This window comes from Panthera onca, chromosome D1 (assembly GCF_046562875.1).
Source record: "Panthera onca isolate mPanOnc1 chromosome D1, mPanOnc1 haplotype 2, whole genome shotgun sequence".
In the NCBI taxonomy this organism is placed as follows: domain Eukaryota; kingdom Metazoa; phylum Chordata; class Mammalia; order Carnivora; family Felidae; genus Panthera; species Panthera onca.
Window position 1 is genome coordinate 88,108,777 of NC_138348.1, and position 21,774 is coordinate 88,130,550.

General features: G+C 49.4%; 1 protein-coding gene across 1 annotated transcript in view; it reads right to left on the reverse strand.

Moving 5' to 3' along the window:
• Positions 1-2,342: 2,342 nt before the first annotated feature.
• The window catches only part of ADAMTS15 (ADAM metallopeptidase with thrombospondin type 1 motif 15), a 28,013-nt gene continuing 8,581 nt past the window's right edge, over positions 2,343-21,774 (reverse strand). Inside the window, exons 2-8 of the mRNA XM_060605248.3 lie at positions 16,335-16,467; positions 15,650-15,817; positions 15,133-15,416; positions 9,406-9,583; positions 8,180-8,361; positions 7,899-8,074; positions 2,343-5,895 (exon numbers count right to left, since the gene is read on the reverse strand). Of these exons, the coding sequence (XP_060461231.1) occupies positions 5,121-5,895; positions 7,899-8,074; positions 8,180-8,361; positions 9,406-9,583; positions 15,133-15,416; positions 15,650-15,817; positions 16,335-16,467 (1,896 nt within the window). The 3' untranslated portion in view covers positions 2,343-5,120. The remainder of the gene's footprint in view (positions 5,896-7,898; positions 8,075-8,179; positions 8,362-9,405; positions 9,584-15,132; positions 15,417-15,649; positions 15,818-16,334; positions 16,468-21,774) is intronic.

Below are 21,774 nucleotides of genomic sequence, written 5' to 3' on the forward strand. Positions count from 1 at the left end.
CCTCCTTACCCTACCTGGCTCTTTTGAACAGCCTAACTAGCTGCAGGGTGGGACCCAGACTTGTCTCCTTCCTCTTTTATTTGCTGACCTCCTGCAACATGAGAAATATACTTTTGTCTCCATGCCAAGTTCCTGACACTGGACTTGTAAAGCCCTTTTAATTTCCTGAGTAATAAGGGTACTAGCAGCATTTTTTATTCTGTTTGGTCTTTGACCCTTGTTTCTAACACAAAGCTCCTAAATCCCTTGGCTTCCTGGGTGACAGGAGCATTTCTTATTCTAACAAGGCGACTCTGGGTAGGCATCTGAATAGCTTCAGGATGGGGACTTAACACCAGAAAGATCAAGCCATGATTAGAAGCTGAGAACTTTCAGCTCAACCCCCCATCTTCCAGGGACAGGAGAAGAGCTGGAGATATTGAGTTAATAATCGATCATGCCTACATGAGAAAGCCTCCACAAAAATCCTTAAATGACAGTTTTGCATTGGTGAACACACTGAGAGGGTGACACTCCCCACTCTCAGAGACAGAAACTCCTTCACTCTGGGACCCTTCCAGACCTTGCCCTATGTATTTCTTCATCTATATCTTTCATCATATCCTGTATAATAAACCTGTAAAATTAAGTAAATGTTTCCCCGAGTTTTGTGAGCCAACCCAGCAAATTATCAAATGTCCCCAGAGACTGTGGGAACACTCAACTTTGTAGCTAAGTTGGTCAGAAGTGTGGATGCCCTGGAGACCCACTGCTTGTGACTGGTGTCTGAAGTGAGGGCAGTCTCTTGAGACTGAACCCTAAACCTGTGGAGTCTGATGCTAATTCCAGATAGTTAGTGTCAGAAATGAATTAAATTCTAGGACACGTAGTTGCTGTCTGCAGAGTTGGAAAATTGGTTAGCGTGGGAAAAAAAAAAAAACCCACACATTTGGTGTCAGAAGAATTGTAAGCAGAGAAGCCATTTTTTTTTACCCAGAGACCAACCCGTGGGAACTTTTCCTCAGAAAGGTTTTATTGGCAATTGCTACAATAGAAAACAGAAGGGGTAACAGAAATAACAACCCCAGGATTATGACAATGCTTTGAGAAATTTTATAAAAACCTTAAAGTTGCTGACTTCTAGCTTAGACATCAATCAACCCAAACCCTTCCTGGTCCCTTCCAGGCCTCCAACTAGCCCATAGTGTCAAAGTGGGTTCTTCTGGCTAACTCCTTCTTCCACCAGAACCTTCTATCAAGTGCTGAAGCTTCATCCAAGCTCCCACTCCACACCCCTCGCCCTGGGCCTCTAGGTTTCCAATCAGTCATTCATCCCATGGCCTTGCCCTGCAGGAAAGGCATGAAAGGAACCCCATTCATCTCTGAACACCAGACTGAAACCAAATAATCATCTGCCAAAGTGTAAAATGTAACTGTGCCTAGAAACCCAGACCGCTAAAGCTGGAAGCACCTTAAGGAATTAAATCTACCTTTCCCACTTTGCAGATAGAAAATGGGGCCCCAGAAGAGGCTTTTAGATCTAAGACCAACGCAAGTTTCTGGACTCCTCCTAGTTGGATGTTCATTAAAATGGGTCACACCAGTCCCCCGCCTGTATATTTGTTAACATTGTCAGACCAAAACCAAATAAGGAAGAGGGAAACAGTCTTCAAACACAATGAAACTTTCCCTCAGGAGACTTAGTAGGGCCCTCAGGGGTCTGGGAAACCCCACATGAGGGACCCTCCAGCCTTCCTTTGTGCCTTGCTCCCTTCACCACAGTCCTGCCTCAGAGGCCTTCTCTCAGACCCTCCTGCACACCTGGTCCTTCCAGTCACCAAGTCCCAGCATGCTGCTCGTCTGCTGAAAGGCTCCCATCCCCCTCTCAAAAGGGTTGTGCATTTCAATATTTGCAACCTTATTAATATTATTAATATTTGAGGGCCCAAGTTTGGCATGTATACTAAGTGAGGGTCTATTTAGTAGAGACAGACTCTGAATGCTGTCTGACACTTAGATGCTAATCACAGAATGTCCCTAAATCCCATCCTCTGCCAGGCTTTCCCTGGGCACTCTACCCCACACACCACACACACCCAGATGCAAGTTCTCTTTCTTAGCATCAGTTCATCTCTTCCTTGCACCTACCTCATCTGTCATTATTCTGGATCTTTGCTTCCCAACTGTTCACTCTGCCTCCCCAGCTAGCCTGGGGGCTGCACAGGACAGAGACTGTGCCTGTCCTAGTCACTGTTGTGACTATCATAGCCCCTATTCCCATGGCTGGTGCATCGTGTGTGTTCACAGCAGATACAGGGGAATCTATGCATGGATAAGATGAAATCACAGAAGCAGGACACAGATTTTAAATACTTACAACTTTATTAGGAGCAGGCTGTCGTCCCTGCAGCAGCCAGCTCCCATGTATACACAGTATACACAGCCTAGCCAGTACCCAGGTCCTTCCATCCTTCTGCAGCACATGGAATGCAAAAGAACCAAACACAAAGGGGGCTCTGTAAGTGACAGTGTCTAGTGCCTTTGGGAGCCAACTCCCGGGCTGGGAACAACCAAGCCCCCCAGCTCACCCAGCCCTCTACTCCAGCACAGCAAGGTTCACAAGGTTGGACTCCTCCAGTCAGTGCACACAAAGGGCAGAGGAGGCAGGGGGCTCCAGAGCCCAGATCCTTACTGGTCCACACCCCATGGAAGAAGTTTCTGGAGCCCACAGAATCTCCCTCCTCTTCCACAGACATGAGATACCACCTTAATTTTTTTTTTTTTATCCCATCACCAGAAACCTATACCTTGAGGCTTGTCTCTGCTCAGCCTTGGAGAGCATGGTTGGATTAGCAAAATGGTCAAGGATAAGACAAACCTCCCAAGTTGTCTTGGTCATACTTATTTTAAAAAGAAAAAAAAAAAAGGAAAAAGAAAGACATCACAACAGCAAAAAGCACTGAGACCCAGCTTGTGTCAGGAACAAGATAGGTTGTCCCTCCTTGAAATAATTTGTAAAGCTGCTCTGCTAGGGGGCCAGTCACCCCCACTGATGGCAGCTCCCTTCCCTCCCACCCCATTCCCCTGCCCATTCTGCACAGCCCCTGTGCCACCACCTCCTCACCAAGGATGGGTGCACCAAGCACAGGGTGCAGTGCTATCGTCGGCTAGTGGGGGTCCACATCTGCCCTAGAGCCCTGGGTTCCCTTTGATGCTGCAGCCCCACAGTGTTCACCCATGCAGGGGGGAAGATTCCTCCTCGCTTCAGTCTTCAGAAGTGACTGCAGCCCTGCCTCAGAAATCCACATGCCCTCAGCCCCTCTGGGGGAGCGTTGTTCAAGGGCTCAGCCTGGGGTTAGGCTGGAATTTGGAAAACCATCCCAGAGGCTTGCCTGGATGGCTGGTTTGTGGGTTCTGGCTATTAGGGGATGCCAAATAAAAGGAATGAACCCCTTTCCCAGGGAAGATACTTGCTCTGATGTCACCTTGCTAAAGTCCAGTATATATTACGTGACTCAGAAGCAGAATCTCCCATGTACATGCTGGAGCAGCTGCACCTTCAAGAAATACCCTGCTTAACCAAAGACTGCTAACTCCAAAACATCTTCCCATGTGGAGCTATAGGAAACACCCTGGTATCTATATCCCCAACATGTTTCCAGGATAGACAGGAGTTCCCATTGTGGCTGCCAAGGGCTTCTGGGTCAGATTATTGATTCTTGGTGTCACCTGAAACTTGTCCCCAAGGCACTTGAGGAGAGAGATCCTGTCTTCATATTTGGAACACCAGTGGGTGGTTGGCTGGGCTATGCGGAGCAGGACACAATGCACCACACAATCATCTTTGTGTCTGGGCAGCTCAGTCTATAGGAGGACAACAGCCAGGTCTGCTGGAAGCACCAGGGTCACCACTGCCCCTGGGGAGGGACAAATGTTGGTTCCCAGAGAGCATAGCCTGAGGTAGCAAACAGTGAACCCCACTATCCAACTGCAATGTCAAGTGATGTGCCCAAAGCCAGACCACATGTAGCTGGCCAGATGAAAACCAACCTGCAGGCATGTGGATGTTCAGCACCTAGCCCTCTGTGCATTTCCCACGCCCTTCTTAGTGGGGACAAGACCATGGCCACTCTGAAGGTTCTCTGAGGCAACACAGACCCTAGGTAGCAGCCCTATTTATACCTGCCTCTCTGGAGGAAGAAGCCATCTAAACTGGGGCCTCCTCCTCCCCATCCCAGGGTGTTGTGTGCCATAAGTTCAAGCCCAGCCACCAGTGATACAGAACCCCCTACATCACTCTTCAAACTCCGTGCTTTACCACAGAATCCATCATCCCTTGTATCTTATTTTAATGGTCAGATCCCTCTTGAAGAAGGCAGTAGGCTCCCTATTGGCTTCCTATATCTATATGCAATGTGTCAGAGGGCATGTACTTGGAAGCCCTCCCACCAGCCTGATGTCATAGACAACACAGTGAGAAGAGGTGGGTGGCTCTTCAAGGAGGGCCAGGAGTAGAAAACCGATGAGAAACCTCCAGGCTCCCCCTACACATATACCTCTTCCCAAACGGGGTGACCCAGGCTCCAGTTATACCTAATCCCACTCTCCCACCAGTTTTTGCCCACCCCAGCCATTTTTTATTATTCAGTCCTTGTCAGTCAGAAAGAAAAGGTGGGCTGACAGCACCATAAAAACCTGCCTGTTCAGAAACGGCTTAGAGCCCCCCGGGGCCACCTGAGGGTGCCAAGCTGCTGGGCCATGGCTCTTCCAGCAGCCTGTGGCCTCCCTGACGGGGGCCAAGGTCCCTGAAGTTCTTCCTGGTAGGTGCCCATCCTCCAGGTCCCTTGGAAACCGGGCCCCGGCGCCTCTGCCCAGTGCCCGCACCTCTCAGCCTCTCCCAGAGACTGGGCCCTGGAGGAGCCCGGCGTGAGGTAGACTGTGCATTAGTCACTTGGCTTCCCCCACCGAGGCCAGGGAGGAAGAGGGGACCTCTCACCCCTGTCCCTGGTCCTTGTCCCTGGAAGTGGGTGACGTCATGGCATGGACCCCCAGCCACTGCCCTCTGCCCACGGCTCCAGCTGGTCAGAACAGTGGCAGCACCAATTGGGCAGAGAGTAAGAAGGAGAAAAGGACAGTCCTATTCAGCATGGCCTCAAGATGCAGAAGTCCAGCTCCTGGGGCTTCCGGCGCAGGTTGCACTGGTCCCGAGCCAGCAGCCGCCCTCCAGGGCCCAAACACTTGAGTGGACGCCTCTTAAATCCCCGGCCGCAGCTCTTGGAGCAAGGCGACCAGGCACCCAGCTCCCAGGTCGGACAGGGCTCCCCACAGGCTCTCGTTTCCACTGGCCGATAGGCTGCATCACAGGCAGACGCCACATGCAGCCCTGGGGGACCACGACAGTCGACCGCCCGCTTCTGCAGACCACTGCCACAGCTTGCAGAGCAAGGCCCCCAGCTGCCTGCCACCCAGCGTGCAGGGGGCCTGTCGCCCTGCTGCTCCACCTGATTGGAGAGGCTGAGGACACTGTTGTGGAGCACAGAGGGGCCCCGGGGGTCCTTGGGGTGAGAGGCCTTGTCTTCCCGAGGCTCCTTGGGCAGATAGAAGGAGTAGCGGACCCGGGGTGGTGTCATCTTGCCCACAGAGAGGACCTCCACGGTCAGGGGCTCCAGGATGGGCCGGGAGGCCTGCAGGCTCTCCACCGCGGTCCCTGTGCCACTATAGCGCAGTAGGCTGCCCTTCACCACCAGGTCCCGCTCCACGGCCGACACCACGAAGTGCCCATTGAGCAGGTACTTTCCCTGGCTATTCTTCAGGGCCAGGTAGTTGTCATCTCCAATCAGCCCCTTGTAGCCACGCTGGCGGATGTCGATACTCGAGGCACCCGCAGGGATGGCCACCACAAAATTGTAGCCATGCCTGTGGTGAGAAAGGGGATCGTGCATTAGACACCTGCCTGGACATAATGCCCTCATCCCCCTCTAAAGTCATAGCTGATGCCCCTTTCACAACCCCTGCAGGAGGTCACCAAGATGGCAGCGACCGCTCAACCACAGCACGGGAGGTCAGGGGGCACACAAACTGGAAGGCAGTACCTCAGATTGTCACCACATCATCTAAAGCTGCGTACACTGGCTGTACCACCCTGTGGCCTTTTTTATTCAGGATATTTATACTGTGGTGAATTCTTTTATTTTAATTTTTTTTTCATATGTCTTTATTTTGAGAGAGAGAGAGAGCAGGGGAGGGGCAGAAAGAGAGAGAATCCCAAGCAGGCTCCAAACAGTCAGCACAAAGCCCAACATGGGGCTCAATCTCACAAACTATGAGAGCATGGCCTGAGCTGAGATCAAGAGTCGGATGCTTCCCCAACTGAGCCACCCAGACACCCCTACGTGGTGATGAATTCTAGAGCAGGAGTAAAGCACAGGTTTTGGAGCCAGACCCATCCCTATCACTGGCTTAGCTGTTGGCCTGGGATAAGTCACTTAGCTTGTCAGTTGCCTCATCTGTGAAATGGAGATCATAATCACACATACCTCATTAAAGCACATAAAGCCTATGGCATAGTGCCTGCCATCCAGTAAGCACTCAATATATATTAACTGTGAGAAGGAGGAGGAGGTGGAGGAGGAACAGAAGACAAGGCTTCAGTCCCTGAGCCCAAGGCTGGGGCTAGACGTAATGAGACACACTGGCCCTGGAGTCGGGCACCCAGATGAAGCCCTGGCTTGGACACCACCTCCTTGGTGGCTCAGACAAATCAGTCTCTCTGGGTTCCAGGGTCCTCACCCATACAGTGAGGGGGTCAAACTAGATGATATCTAAGGCTCCTTCCAGCTCCACTAGTCCATGAAAGGAGTGCCTGCCATTTAGCCAGTGAAGCAAGTCTGGGGGTGTTTACCTTTAATTCTCCACTTGGTCACCCCCTGCAGATCCCTGTGAACACCACCCACCTGCAGTGCCACCTGTTCCCAGAAAACTTGCCCACCTACAGGCCCAGCAGAGGGCACTGTGTCCAGAAGAGGCAGCTGAGGCTCCTGGACAGCCATCTAGGCCTTTCTATCATAGCATCTGGCCTCCCAAGTTTTCAGAGCCAACCATAGCCTTGCTCAACTGAGACCTCAGGGACTCTGCTTGCTCCAGCTCCTTCCAGAACCTGGGGCAGGACTTTCCAAAGGAGCACATTCCCCCTGAAAATAAAAGGGAACCTGCTGGACTTCAGAAAGCCAGGCTCTGGAGGTGGGAATAGAAGAGGCTTAGAGACATTTCTTCAGCTGACCCTGTACACATCTCCCAGGAAGAGGGAATCTATCAGTCCTAGCCACTCACTCTGCCGTTTATTGCCATTCTCACCTCAATCTTATCCCTGAGGCCAGGGCCTCAGGCTCCGGGAGATGGGCAAGCTGTCACATTTTGTCCCCAGGCATATTTTGTGTTTTGTGATCATCATCATGAACATTTGGTGAGCATTTATTATGCACCAAGCACTACACTGAGCATTTTACTTAGAGTAACACCCTTAATCTTCACAATAGCACAATAGGAAATATATTCATGTTAGGCCCACTATACAAGTGAGGAAATCCAGAATTCCAGAGATGTTGTCACATGTTCAAGATCATCCAGAAAATGGGTAACTGAGATCTGAACACTGGCCAGTCTTACTCTAGAACTCTAGATAGACTCTAATGTTTCTCTGCCATCTCCCTAAATATCATCTTCTTTTCAGTGGTGGACTTCTCAAGCATTCATCTCTGTCAATTGCCTGGCTGACTGGCTGAATATCATACTCCCAGAAAAGTCTGAGTGGCCCCTACACCTAGGGCACAGCCCATTTACCCCAGTCTAACCCAAGTTTCCACCACCTGGGGACAGCTCCACTCATCCCTCCTACCCCTGCTCCAGGACCCAGAACTCACATGGGCTTGGTGAAGAGGCCTGTCACCTTCTTACAGCTCTTATTGTCGCCCCCACACACCCCACATTTGTCGAATTTCTTCTTGGAGCCCAGGTTCCCATCACAGCCAGCCTTGATGCACTTGCCTTGGACACAGACCGAGGTGGAGTCAGGAGTACATGGTGTACCATCCACCACCTGCAGTGCCCCCAGGAAAGGGAGAAAAGGAAAGAAGGGCAGTTCAGCCAGATGCATCCCAAAGACTTTGTCTCTGCTTTGGTCTCCTGCCCCATGCTCACTCACCTTGGGTGCCAACACATAGAAGTAGCCGGTGCCATTGGCTCGGCAGATGAGCTTGCACTTGTCCCGGGGAGAAACACCTGAGTACTTGGGCACCCATGCCACAGCAAGAGTGAGCCGGTTGGTGCTATGGTTGTAGCCATTGAAAGCCTCACACTGCTCCTCCCGGAAGCTCTTGCCGGAAGCTGAGGAGGGAGGAAGCACAGGCAGGAAGCTAAAGGGAAGAGTGATGGGGGAGAGAGAGCCCTCCTCCCCAGGGTGCTCAGTGCCTGTGGCCTTCAACACCTCTTACCCTCATCTGAATTATCCTCATCCCTTTTCAAAGAACTAAAGCAGGCTAGGACCAAAGGATGCAGGTCACAGCCAATCACACAACCCCCAAGCAATGGGCCGCCTTCAATTCCCTCCATAACAGACACCCTAAACAGTTTGGGGCTACACAATCCTTCAGGAGTCTTCTGAAACTATTTTCAGAATCTATGACATGAATAAAATAAATTAGATCAATGACAAATAATACTAATTATACTGATATACAACTATCAATATATATCAAAACATATTTGTGATATGTGTGCTCCTTGTTAGCCCAGTACATAACAAGATTCAATAGTGAGTCTAATAACCACCGTCATTTTCAAGTAGTGATGAGAAGAAATGGCATTCTGAGAAATGGCAATAGCTGAAATGTCATATGAACATATCCAAGATCTCTACTGGGGACAAAGTCGCGGGTAGTGCTACTAGCATTGCAGTTTGCTGTCTAATTAAAAGAAATAATAATTTTAGATAGAAAGATAAGTAAAAACTATACTAAACTACTAACTGAAGGGAATGATAAATTTTAAATTTAAAAAGGTTAGTAAAAATAGAGATGTAATTTTCTCCCCTCCAAGCTCATGGACCCTGGATAAAGAGTCCCTGCTTATGAGTGATGGGCTTGTGAGACTTAATTAACTAAGAGGACATCTAGTGTGTCACTCTCTTGGGCCACTTAGCCCCCCAGCCTAAGTAGGGGGAAGAAAACACCCCCGCCCAAGGGGAGTGGGGAAGAAATGATCCCAAGAGGAATCTGCTCCTCTGCACTTCCAGACTTTGTCCTAGGGGATAGAATCTTGACTGCTGTCAATCTGCAGCCATGAAGTATCCAGAGTGTGGAGGATGAGGGAGGGGTGCCCTCCAGCCTTGATGTCCCTGGGCACAGGCCAACACTGCCCTCCCCTCCTCACCTGAGCTGGGGCAGGGCTCCAGGTTGCAGGATCGGTATTTCACCCTCACCCCCTCGCAGTATTTGCCCCCATTGGCAGGGGTGGGGTTGCTGCACTGCCTCCGGGCCAGCTGCACGCCCCCCCCGCAGGTGCGTGAGCAGGGGCCGTAGGGCTCCCATTTGGCCCAGGAACCGTCCACCTATGAGAAAGAGTCCGTCATACTCCTGCAGCAGCCAGATGCACACCGGGAGCCTGCAGAACAGCTACACGGGTACAGCCCCCACCATTCCATCCCGTCCCACTGGAATGAAGTCCACTGTGGATCATAAGGGGAAAATGACAAGCAAATGGTCAGGGTCCACACAGCGCCCACAGAACACTTCAACCTGGTCAGTAGCAAATGCCAACTGCACCCAGTTATAAATGAGGCCACTCAGAAGACAAGCGCCTTTGGGCTATGGAGTCAGATAGCCAAGTTCTGTCATCATCTCTGCCCTCACCACATGGGTGGTCTTGAGCAAGGGGTGAAACCTCCTTAAATTTAAGGTGCTTCATTAGCAAAAATGGGGCCAGTAATACTCAGGTGTGAGATCAGACAGATTTAAATGATACATCGTGTGTGAAAATTCCTAGCACTGTGTTTGCCACCGAGCAAGATGGGTTTCTCCTTACCTACTCTTAGTGTATTGACAAGAGTCTCTAAATCTAAGGCAGGGGCAGGCCCCCAGTCTTGCCAGAAAACCTTGTTACCATAGATATTTGAATATTTTTATTTATAAATGATCCATAATCCAGACTCCTCTCCAAACCAGACTTAAGCAGATCTTAAGCTCAATCGGGCTGAAATTGAGAAAGTTTCACTGCAAGAGGTTCTAACATTTGTGCTCAGAGGAAATGAAGATAGGAGACTACAAAGCAATTCCAAAACTTTGTTTGGCTTCAGGGTGAACTATGCAGTGTTGTTTCATTTTTCAAGAGGGTGGAGAGGGGAGAGAAATGGTATAGTCTTCATTATTGTTTTTCTTAGGATGCCAGTAAAGCGAGTTTTCATCCCCTGAACACACATCAGTTGGGCAACAAAGGAAGCGGCCTAGTTGTACAAGCCTGGGATTAAAATGCTCTCATACATCATCCAAAGTGACTAACCCGCATGGAGCTAATCAGGAACTGGCTGCATGTAATCTAAATACTTTAACTTAGGCATACATGCAGCATAGTTATTCTATCTGCCCTTCTGTCCGATAGCTTTTGCTTCATTGAGTCAACATGTCTCTCATCCAGTGAAAGAATTACTTGCTGTTAGCCCCGCCTCCTCCTGCAACTAGCACCCCACCTCCTCCTGGCTTTTCACTTCCTAAGAGTCTCTACATTCGCTCCTTCCACCTCCTCCCTCCTTGGTGCCTTGTAATATGGGTTTTGTCCCCATCACACCTGGGAAGCTGCTCTCTCAAAGGCCTGACATGACCACTAATAAACTGAAGAGCTGTGTATACACCTCATTTTCTCCAGTTTTCCTTCACTACTTAACACTGTCTCTGCAGCTTCTGAGATGATGCTGTTGTGTCGTTGTTGTTTTTAAACTTGCATCACTTTTTCCACCCTATTCCTACAGAAAACATTCATCTCACAGGAAACACTCCTGCCATGTGCCATTCATTCACCAAATACCTATTGAGTTCTTACTCCATGTCAACGCTGTGTGCATCAAATCCCTGTCCTGAAAATGACTGCATCCCAGCAGGGGAAGATAGACAATAAAAATAGGCCTGGGCATATAGTGTCAGAAGCGGTTAAATGCAGGCACTGGGGAGAGAGCGGTAGAGAGGGCCTTGGTGAGGTGGGCTGCTCTCCATTACAGGGGGTCATGGAGACTTCACTGCAGAGGTGACGGTGGTGCAGATGCCTGAAGGAAGTACAGGAGGGAGTTGTGCAGATAGGAGGGAAAGAGCATTCTAGGCAGAGGGAGCAATGCAAAGACCCTAAGGAGGGATGGGCCTGGAGTGCTCCAGCATCACATGAGCAAGAGAAACAGGAGGTGAAGGCAGAGAGAGGACTCACTTGTCCAGAGCACACGGAGTAAAGTCCCTGAAGGGTTCTGAGGATGTGGCATGACCTGACTTACATTTTAAAGGATCCCTCTGGCCGCTATGTTGGGAACAGTCTGTGACGTGTAAGACCAGCAGCAAGGAGATCAGCTAGGGTGCCAAGAGCAAGAATCCAAGGGGGAGTTGACAGTAGCTTGGCACAGGGTGGAAGCAGATAAGGTGGGAAAAATAGTTCAATTCTGCATCTGTTTTGAAGATAGAATCAACAGGAATTGCTGAAATAGTAGATGGGCGGGTGTGAGAGAACAGAGGGTTGGCATAAGCAACGGGAAGATGGAGTTGCCAAAGCAAGTTCAGGACAGATGATCAGGAGCTTGGTTTTACAGATGTTATGTTTAGGATGCTTATCTGAATGGAGAAATCAAGATTCAGCGAGGCATGTGAGTCTGTAGTTCAGGACAGAGGTCTGAGCTGGAGATACACATCTGGGAGTCTTCAATGTATCAGTGTAAATGGTACTTAAAGCCATTGGCCTAAATGAATCACCTAAGAAGTCAGTGTGGATAGTGAGGAGAGCTAAGGACTGAAAGCTGGAATGCCCAACACGGAAAAACAAGAATATGAGGAAGAGCCAGTGAAGGGGACCAGAAGGGGCAGCCAGTAGGGAGAAGGGAAACCAAGACACTAGCCTGTGTTCCCAGGGGAGAGAGTAATCAGCTGTGTCAAATGTTGCTAACAGGTCAGACAATATGAGGCTGGTAATCGATCACTGCCTTAAGCAGTGTAGAGGCCATTTGGCGACCTTAGTTAGAGCTATTTTTAGAGGAATAGTGGGACTGAAAGCCAGATTGGAATGGACTCCAGAGAAAAATGGCAAGACAGGAACTGGAGAGAGAAATTTCATACCACTCTTTCCAGGAACTTTGTGGTAAAGGGAGTCAGAGAGATAGATTTTGATTTACGGAGAGGAAGTAGGATCAGGAGAAGTTTTATTTAAGATGGGAGGAATTATAGCAAGTTTGTATCCTGATAGAAATAATTCAACTCAAGAGAGGAGAAATCTGACACTGCAGGAGAGAGACAGAAGAATTTATGGAGCATTTTCCTTGAATAGAGGGGATACTATCCTAAGCGCAAAGCACTGCACCGCCAGGCCCCATATGAGAATGTGGGCAGCTCATCCATAGCAAAGGAGGAAAGGTAGAGATTACAAGCACAGAAGCAGGACAGACAGCGGATGTGGTGGTGGGAGTTGGTGGAAGTTCTCTTCTGATTACTTGATTGCTTGTTTTTTTATTAATGAGATGGGAAGAAAGGCCACTGGCAAAAGTGGAAATGAAGAGAAAGGGTTGGTAATGGCAGAGAGAGACGAAGGTGTGACATAATCGTGTAGGATGTTGGGAGGGCGAATGCAGTAAAGGAAATAAAATACCATATGACTCCTGAGCAGTATTGCAGGCCCCCCTAAGTTGTCAGGCCATTAGTTTAAGCTGAACCCACTGAGCATGGTTCCATGTCTTTCTCCAGCCGCACTCACCTCCACCTGCACAGTTGAGTGACAGTTGGATTCCACCAGGACAGTGGTTTATCCTAGCGAGTACGACAGAGAGAGGCAGGGGCATGGGAGCCACGAGTGTACATGAAGGAGTGATTTTAACAATGGACCACGGAATTGCAGCTCAAGAAGGAGATTGGTGAGGGCACAGGAAGAGCAGGTGGGACTGAAGAATTGCTGGAGTCCAAAACTAGAGGGCTGGACAACAGGGCCTTGGTAGAGTGTGATTCTTGCAAATGAGATCCCAGGGCAGCACTGGGGCTGTGTGATCAGTAAGATAAGCTTTGTGCTTTGACCTTGGCTGATTAGGGCAGTGTCCTTTGTGAAGGGCCAGGGTGGTGAAGGGAATGTCCAGAAAAGAGACTGAGGATATGGTGGATGTTGCTGTTGATGGACTGAGAATTCCAGAAAGCATGTGGAAAAACTGTCTTCTCAGATCATTTCCTATATCCAGTATCCTCTTGGGCAACATCTTTATCCTCCAGACTCCTCTTCCCAAGAGAAGGAGCTGGCCATGGCTGGCCTGTCCTCGGGACCTTCTGGTGGTCAAGGCAACCCCAGACTAGCCCCAAACCACACCCCCAAAGCTGTTTCCTGTATAGCTCTGGCCTGTCCACCCCTCCAGCTTGCCCCACCTCCCTGACTTTGCTCCATCTCTGCCTGTTGAGACCCTACTCATTCCTCAAGTCCCTCTCCAAATCCGACCTCCTTGCCAAAGTTTTTTCAGAACCCCCCCCAATCATCATTAATCTCTCATTCCTTATTCCCCCATGACACGTTTCCACACTTCTATCTTAACACTGAATACATGCCTCTCTGGGTCTTGGATTACAGTGACATTTCTAGCTTCCCCACTAGACTGTGAGCCCACTGAGACACAACCCATGTTTTATTTCTTTCACTGACCACCACACAGTACCTCACATAGTTCTCTGAATACAGTGGGATGATGTCTAATAAATGGCCAAAGGCTTAATTAAATATATGTTCCCAAAACATAGAACAATATTTTACATAATTGTGTACCAAACCCAGCACAGGGCAACTGATAATGTGCTGGCAAATGCTTTTGTATTATATTGCCCCCCTGAACATAAAACCCCAAGGCAAGGCCCTCTGCATCCAAGACAAGGATGGGGAAGGGACCATCATCTCCAGGATCCAGAAAGAGGATGGACTGCTTATTCCTGTCCGACAAAGTCCCAATCCCTTTGTGACCTCACCCCCCGACCAGAAGAATATAAAGTTTTTATTATATTCAGAGAATATGTGGGGTTTAAAATTTGTTCTTATTCAACTGTTATTCTTTTTACCATGAAAAAAATAACTTGCTCAGTTATGTCTTAGCTTCAAAAAACAATCACGACAGAAACTTGGTTTGGAATGTAGCAAATTACTGAAGCTTGCCCAAACGTCTGTTTCCTTTCAGTTCTGAGCCTGGTTCACCTCTGGCCCAGAGTTCCCTGGAAACAGAACACACTCAGAAATAGATGATAGGGGCACCTGGGTGGCTCAGTCAGTTGAGTGTCTGACTTCGGCTCAGGTCATGATCTTGCAGTTCACAGGTTCGAGCCCTGCGTTGGGCTCTGTGCTGACAGCCCAGAGCCTGGAGCCTGCTTCAGATTCTGTGTTTCCCTCTCTTTCTGCCCCTCTCCCACCCACAGTCTGTCTGTCTCTCTCTCTCCCTCTCCCTCTCTCTCTCCCAAAAATAAAATAAACATTAAAAAGTTTAAATAAAGAATTTAGAGTGAGTGCTCAATAAATTTAGTCATCATTATCATAAGAAAAAGAAATAGCTGATAAGGGGAGGCTGGAAGAAGCCAACAAGTGAGGAATGCCAAATATCTAGTGATTGGCTTTGGGTTCAGTGCTCACTCCTCCCCAGGTAGGATAAGGCACAGAACTCAGGGCTGGGCCCCCTTATTCCACATGAAAGACTTTCCTCACATGTCTAAGGCCTCACCAAGTTCTCTGACCTACCATATCTCTTGCCTCCAGGCTTAGAGTCAAGAAAGGGATAGGACCACAGACAGGTAAATGGAGGCACAGTGCAGCAATGTGACACAACTATGGCTACACAGCAAACCTGTTCCCACTGGAGGCCTCCGAGTCCACCCCCTGCCTCCCGCTCAGCTCCAGCACACTCACCCTATACTTATGGAGGTTGTGTCTCTCCACACAGGTCCCCTTGAGGCAGAACTTGCCCTCGCCACAGCTGGTGCCATCTGCCCAGGGAAAGTGGCGGGTCTGGCACACCATCTGCCCCTTCGCCTTGCCAGTGCACCACAGTTTGGTGCAGTACTGCATGTAGGGACAGGGCTTCGAGCCCACACCAAAGGCAAGCTCACACTGCTGGCTCAGGCTGTAGCTGGCACCCGGTAGGTCCTCAGGCAGGGAGATGGGCTTGCTGGGTTGATCCAGGAGGCAGTCACCTACAGGGAGCCAAGGACATTCATCAAAGATGAGTTGAGAAAGGTGAGCTCAGCTAGCCGTGAGTCTGAATGATAGGGAGACATTGAAGCGAGAGCCAGTGGAATGGACTCCCTTGAGAGCCCAACTCTTTGGGCTCATGCACACCTTAGGTAACAGAGGACAGGTGCAGAGAGGTAGTGAGCAGTCACTCCAGTGACAACCCCGAAGTCCCTCCTCTGTCACTCTGGCTTACCATGCCCACTGTCCAGGAAGTCGGTGACGATGGCAGCACTGCAGGCTGACCAGGGGTTGGCACGGTCAATCTGGATGAGTGTTGGGGACATCATGTGGTTGGCTCGGAGTTTCCCAAACACCTCCTCACACACTTTCACATTGTCATGGGGCATGTTGAACACGTGGCCTGTGGGGCGAGGCAAGAGGACTCAGAGGGCAGAAGGATGTGGGCTATGCAGTTTTAAAGCAGCAGGGCGGAGGGGAGGGGAGGGCAGTTCAGCTGAGGAAGCTAGAGAGCCCATGTCAGCAATTTTCAGGCTGGTCATTTCTACCTAGTGATAGACTGACTGCTTTGCAAATGTTAAGATGGTGTTCTTGTGTTCTCTGTCCTGTCCATCAGGCTATGGGCTCAATGAGAGCAGCAGTGTTATCTAATATATTCTCCCCTTCATGCTTAATTGATGAGATACTCTGACTGCTGAGTCAGACAATATTGCTGGCCAACTGGGCTGTGGCAATCAGAAAAAATAAAACCAAGCGATTGCTAAGGCAGACTCTGACCCTAAGAAAGGATCCCTAAAGCTTCAGGACATGAGGAAGCAAAGACAGATGTCTACCCCCTGACCAAAGCACCCAGGGCAAACCCAGAAGGACCCCAGAGGGGAGCTCTCCTCCCTGTACCCAAGAGTACCCTCCAACCTTACCCAGCTCATGGGCAGTGGTGAAGGCTGATGGAAGCCCATCATCCTCGATCACAGAACAACTTCTCTTGGGGTCGCACATAGTGCCCACATCAGCCATGCCCAGCGTGTCACAGGTGGTGGCCCCACACAGGTCCTGCCAGGGTGGGGGAGAAGCAAGAAGCCAGGCAGAAATTAGGATGGGGTACAGAAGGAGCCTGGAGGAAAGAAAGGCATCCTATGGGATGCTCAGCTCATCCCAACTCCCAGTCTAACGAAGTCCAGCACCTTCCTAGCCAGGTCCTTTCTCTCAGGGGGTTGCAGGGCTACACATAGAATCAACCCAGACTGAGGGAGGAAGCATCAGGAAGAAAGCCCTATGGCTCACTGAGAAGACTGTGCCCAAATCCTACTCATAGAGATCCTGTGGGAGGAAATTAGGAGGTACAAAATTAAACTACAAGGTCATTGCTTTATATAGAGACAGACTTCCAAACCAGAAAATGGCGACTCCTACAGCTGGGTGAGGTTCCAGTCATGGATAACTGAGGCAGGTGGGAGTGGAAGGCAAGTGTGTTCCTCATCCAGAGTCAGCTCTGAGCAGTCTCGGTCCTTGCAGAGTGACTGGACAACCGTGAATTAAGCTCAGATTCTCAGCCAAAGTGTCATGGGCCAAGGACCCGCCCAAGCCAGAGATTTGGCTTCCTTGAATTGGGAGGAGGCAGAATGAGGCAGATACAGTCTCCTATCCAGACATAGCTCAACTGGCTACAGAAGTTCAAGGGGACCACTGGTTCAGCGGCTGCTAGGAACAAAAAATAAATGAACTGCCACCTAAGACAGTCCCTCTTTTTTGTACTGAAACCTGCATCAGAAACTAGGACTTCCTGCAACAACCCTGAGCACTTCTGGGGATGGATATCTTAATAAACTTATTGAGCCATCAATGCACCTACATATCTTAAGAGCCCAGGAGTTGGAAACAGGACAAGATACTTAATCACAATAGAGAAGACACTGTTGAATCAGTGATACCAGTATTCTCTCCATTACATCCTTGTCTTCATTCACAGTTTACAAGAAACTATTACATGTATCATCTCATTTTAATCCCCCAGAGAGTGTTAGGAGGCAGATACATCATTATACCTATTTGTCAAAGGTGAAAACTGAGGCCCATGCTCACAGTTAATCACGGCGATGATTTATTAAATGCTGACATTGTGTGTGTACTTAACGTGCATGACCTTACTTGATCCTCACAACATCCCACTGGAAGAATGACTACTATTATCACCTTCCACAGACAAGGAAGCTGACGCTCAGAGAGGCCCAGGTCACAGAGCGGAAATGTGCACTGGGGTCTGTACGACTGGGTACCAGCATTCTTTGCACCATGTCACAGCTGATTGGTCACCAGCTCCTAAGTGAATTCCCAGGAGAAAGAGTGGTGTGTGTTCTCTGTGGTAGCCAAGGCATTCACATAAACACACCCAGAACTGTTCTCAATCTTATTTCTCTTTAGGGCTGTGTGCACATGCGTGTGCATGCACATGCTGACGGTGGGGAACAGCTGGGCAGCAGAGTTAGTGGGGCCAGGAGGCATAGGAGGAAAAGTGGTCATAGTACAGAAAATCAGCAAAATTTAATCCAGAGCCTTCCAAAGTTTACCACCTGAGCAGTCAAACTTGGCTTCCCACGGTCAGGTGATAGTCACACCTCCTAATGAGCGTTAACTCTGGCCAAAGAACTGGGAGGGTGATCAGACTCCAGAATACACAGGTCAACCATGAGCGGTGGACACCTGGCCTTGATCTGCTGTCCTGGGCTCACATGTGGCATGTCTGCCATTTCTGGGAACCCTTCAGGGTGAACCTCAAACTCCCTCTCTTCCAAGTACTCTTCCCTTTCCAAAGGCTTACTCTTCCAGAAAGTTCTCCTTCCTTCAGAGTTCTGAGACCTAGAGGAGAACTGCTATCAAAACCTGGGAGGGGAAGTTCACCTGACAAGCAGTTTAAGGAACACAACTGCTGAGGAACAGGGTGGGGTCACACGGATCAGCTTGGGAACAGAGGGAGAAGAAGGCAGGGGACAAAGAAGGAAAGAACAGAGGTTTGCACAGAGGCATGGAAGGGGGAGGGGGCTGGGCCCATTCATCCCTAGACACTATAGTACAGCCTCCGCACTAAGGCAGGGGTCTCTGAAAATTCTCGTCTAGTGGTCACAGCCCATAGGGAGAGCCTGTAGGACAAACATGACACCATACTGGGGCCACCATGCACACTCACTGCAGGCTTTGTGTAAGAGAAAAGGCATGGGAACAAGAATGGAAAAGCCTAGACTCTGGCCCTGACCCCACCGCTAAGTAGATGTGTGTTTTGGGGCAGGTCACTTCTCTCCTCAGGCCTCAGTCTCCTCTGCTCCTTCCCTGATCCCAGGGTGCTCAGCCCCTTCTGGCCCTGTAGGTTATGAAAGGAACACACACAATGATAGACTTCTAGAATGGAAAGAACCCTAAGGATGATCTTGTCTACTAATCCGTGAAACGAACTCCCAGAAAAGTGAAGGTCACCCATGTGGACATTCAGAATCCCATCTGCTGCTCTGCTCAGCAGAAATGGTGAGACCAGACTGACAGCTCAGACTGGGGTCTAAGCAGCCACTGGAGCTCCACTGCCCAGCAGCCCGCCTCTGCCGCTGGAAGGTCCTTAAAGCCAAAAAAAAAGGCCTCCATTCTTCTCTGGGAGGGTGGATTCTCTCTGGAGCATAGACATGCAGCTGCAGACCCTTCCTGGCCAGGAGCAACCTGTTCTTTCCATCAAGAAATCCCGGTTTCCCTGGATCAAACAAGAGGAACAAGGAAGGAGCCGACAGATTTCCTGAGGGTCAGGGTGTAGCTGAGAGCAGCAGGCTTGCAGTAACCAGTGTCTTCATTGTGGGAAGATGCAGCTGTTTGGGGTCAGGGGCTCTGCCTGGCCCTCTTCCCCCAGCCAGGGACTCAAATGAAGAATTGCTGGATCTTAGTTCTTTGAACGCCTACAGGCGGGTGTGCAGGGCTCAGTAGTGCCTCATTTGTGGCACTGAATGTCTCCACCCTTCTGGAATGAACTCAGATGCACTCAAATTGCCTTAACCTCTTCAGCTCAGGCCCTTGTCTCCAGAAATAGAAACTGTTCTGGTTCCTTCTGCCTGGATGGTGGAGGCACTTCCCACCCAGCCCCTACCTGCCTCACTATTTCTGGTAATTTGCCATTTCTCCTTGAAGCTACAGCTGCTGTTCCAGATGACCCAAGAATCATCTTGGCCAAGACCCTGGTCTTCCCAGGTTATTGTTTTCTCACTGCACCTTTTCATAAAATAATTTAGGATTGGAGAGCCATGACTTGAAAGCAAGCACCTTGCAGTGGCCCAATCCACATTTACCATGCCCACTCCCTCCACGCCTCACCACAACTCCTCGTGGCCCTCCTTCCCACCTCCTCTCATTTCCCCAGCCACATACTGAGATGCTCATATTTTCCAGCAGTATGGGGTGGAGGACCCACAAAAATCAAGCACATTAACTTTTTTTTTAATGCAGCAGAAGATATGTGTTCTCATGCAGCCAACTTCCTACTCATTATGAACTCATAAGCATGTGGGCCAGTGCTTATATTCATGGCCACACTGCAGCTTCCAAGTATTGTACTCACACAACTTGGGAGTCAACCTCTCACTCTGTAGATGAGGAAACTGAAGCTCCATGAACTCACCCAAAGCCATACAGCTATTAAGTAAAGAATGAGCTACTGAACCCTTTTGACACCAAGGCCAGCAGGGGTCTTTGGTCTGAACCACAGCACGCTAGTTAGGATAGCATAAGTACTGTTGAAAACCACCCTGCGCTTGTATTAATATTGTGCCTTTAACTTGTTTCCCATCTGAATCTCTGGTGTGCATCTCTGTATTTCCTCATCCAACCCCAAATCTACTTCTGTTTGTAATCCCTAAGCATGGGAGGGCCTTGCTTTGCTAGAAGTAGGGGAAAAAAATAGCAATTCTGGGTGTCTGGGCAATGGGACTAGGGATGCCTGGTGAAGAAGAGAACCCACTCTGGAAACATCTATCAGCAGAGTGGGTTTCGCTAGAATATTAATTCCTCAAGATGTACAAAATGGTGTTACAGTGGGAGACCAAGGTAACTAAGACAAGAATAAGAGAAATCCAAAGCATGCAGGAAGACCAAGCTTTCTCTGGAAATCATCAGTTCAAGAGAGGATACATATCGAATACAATGTTAATAGCTAACACTGAGCTGCTACCAGGTGCCAGACACTGTTCTAAGAGCTTTCCTGTATTAGTTCTTGAATCTGTACAACAGCTTTATGAGGGAGATGCCATTGTCAGGCCCCATTTTACATATGAGGCTCAGAGAAGGTAAGTTACTAGCCCAGGATCAGTGAGCCCAAGGTCAGACAGGAAGGGAGGGGCAGAGTGAAGACTGAAATCCAGAAGTGCCGCCTGAGAGCTGAATGCTTCCCTCACATCAGTACTGCTTCCAGAGATGAAGGGGCTGGGGAATCTCAAGATGGCAAGACTTTCCAGCCCATACCCTCAGCCCCCAAAGCACAGGTTGGCCACTGAAGAGGGAGAGGCCTGGGAGAGGCCCGGGGAGAGGGGTATGACAGGATTGACTGTCAAGAGTGCTATTAGAGCAGCGCCTGCACCCCTTTCCTGGTTGAGCAAGCTCCTGGCTCCTTGCCCCACACCTGCACTGACACACTGACCCCGTCCCTCCTGTGCACCCTGTCTGCTGGCTCCCTGCTGGGGCCTCTCCTTTCTCCAGGGCAAAAGCTGATGGCAAAAAGCCAACACGAAATGCCAGAAGAACCTGACCCCTCCCAACCCTGCAGCCTGACAGCTGAAAACGCTGAGTTAATGATCCCCAGGAAGGCAGGTGAGCTACCTAAGCACCCAGAGCTACACACACTCCTTTCACTAGTATCAGTGCCTTCCTCCCATGAATACATACTGAACAACAGCAGCATGCACGGCCCACTGGAGGGGCTACAAAGACACAAAAAAGTCTTTTTTTTTTTTAGATTCATTTATTTATTTTTTAGATTCATTTATTATTTTTTAAAATAATTCTCCATCCCTTCCCCTGGGGTCTGCTAAGTTTCTCAAATTCCACATATGAATGAAAACATAAGATATCTTTTTCTTTTTTTAATTTTTTAATGTTTACTTATTTTTGAGAGAGAGAGACAGAGACAGAGAATGAGGAGGACACAGAGAGGGATATACAGAATCTGAAGCAGGCCCCAGGCTCCGAGCTGTCAGCACAGAGCCCAATGTGGGCTTGAACTCACAAACTGAAGATCATGGCTTGAGCTGAAGTCAGCTGCTTAACCGACTGAGCCACCCAGGCACCCCCAATATCTGTCTTTTTCTGACTGACTTATTTCACTTAGCATAATACCCT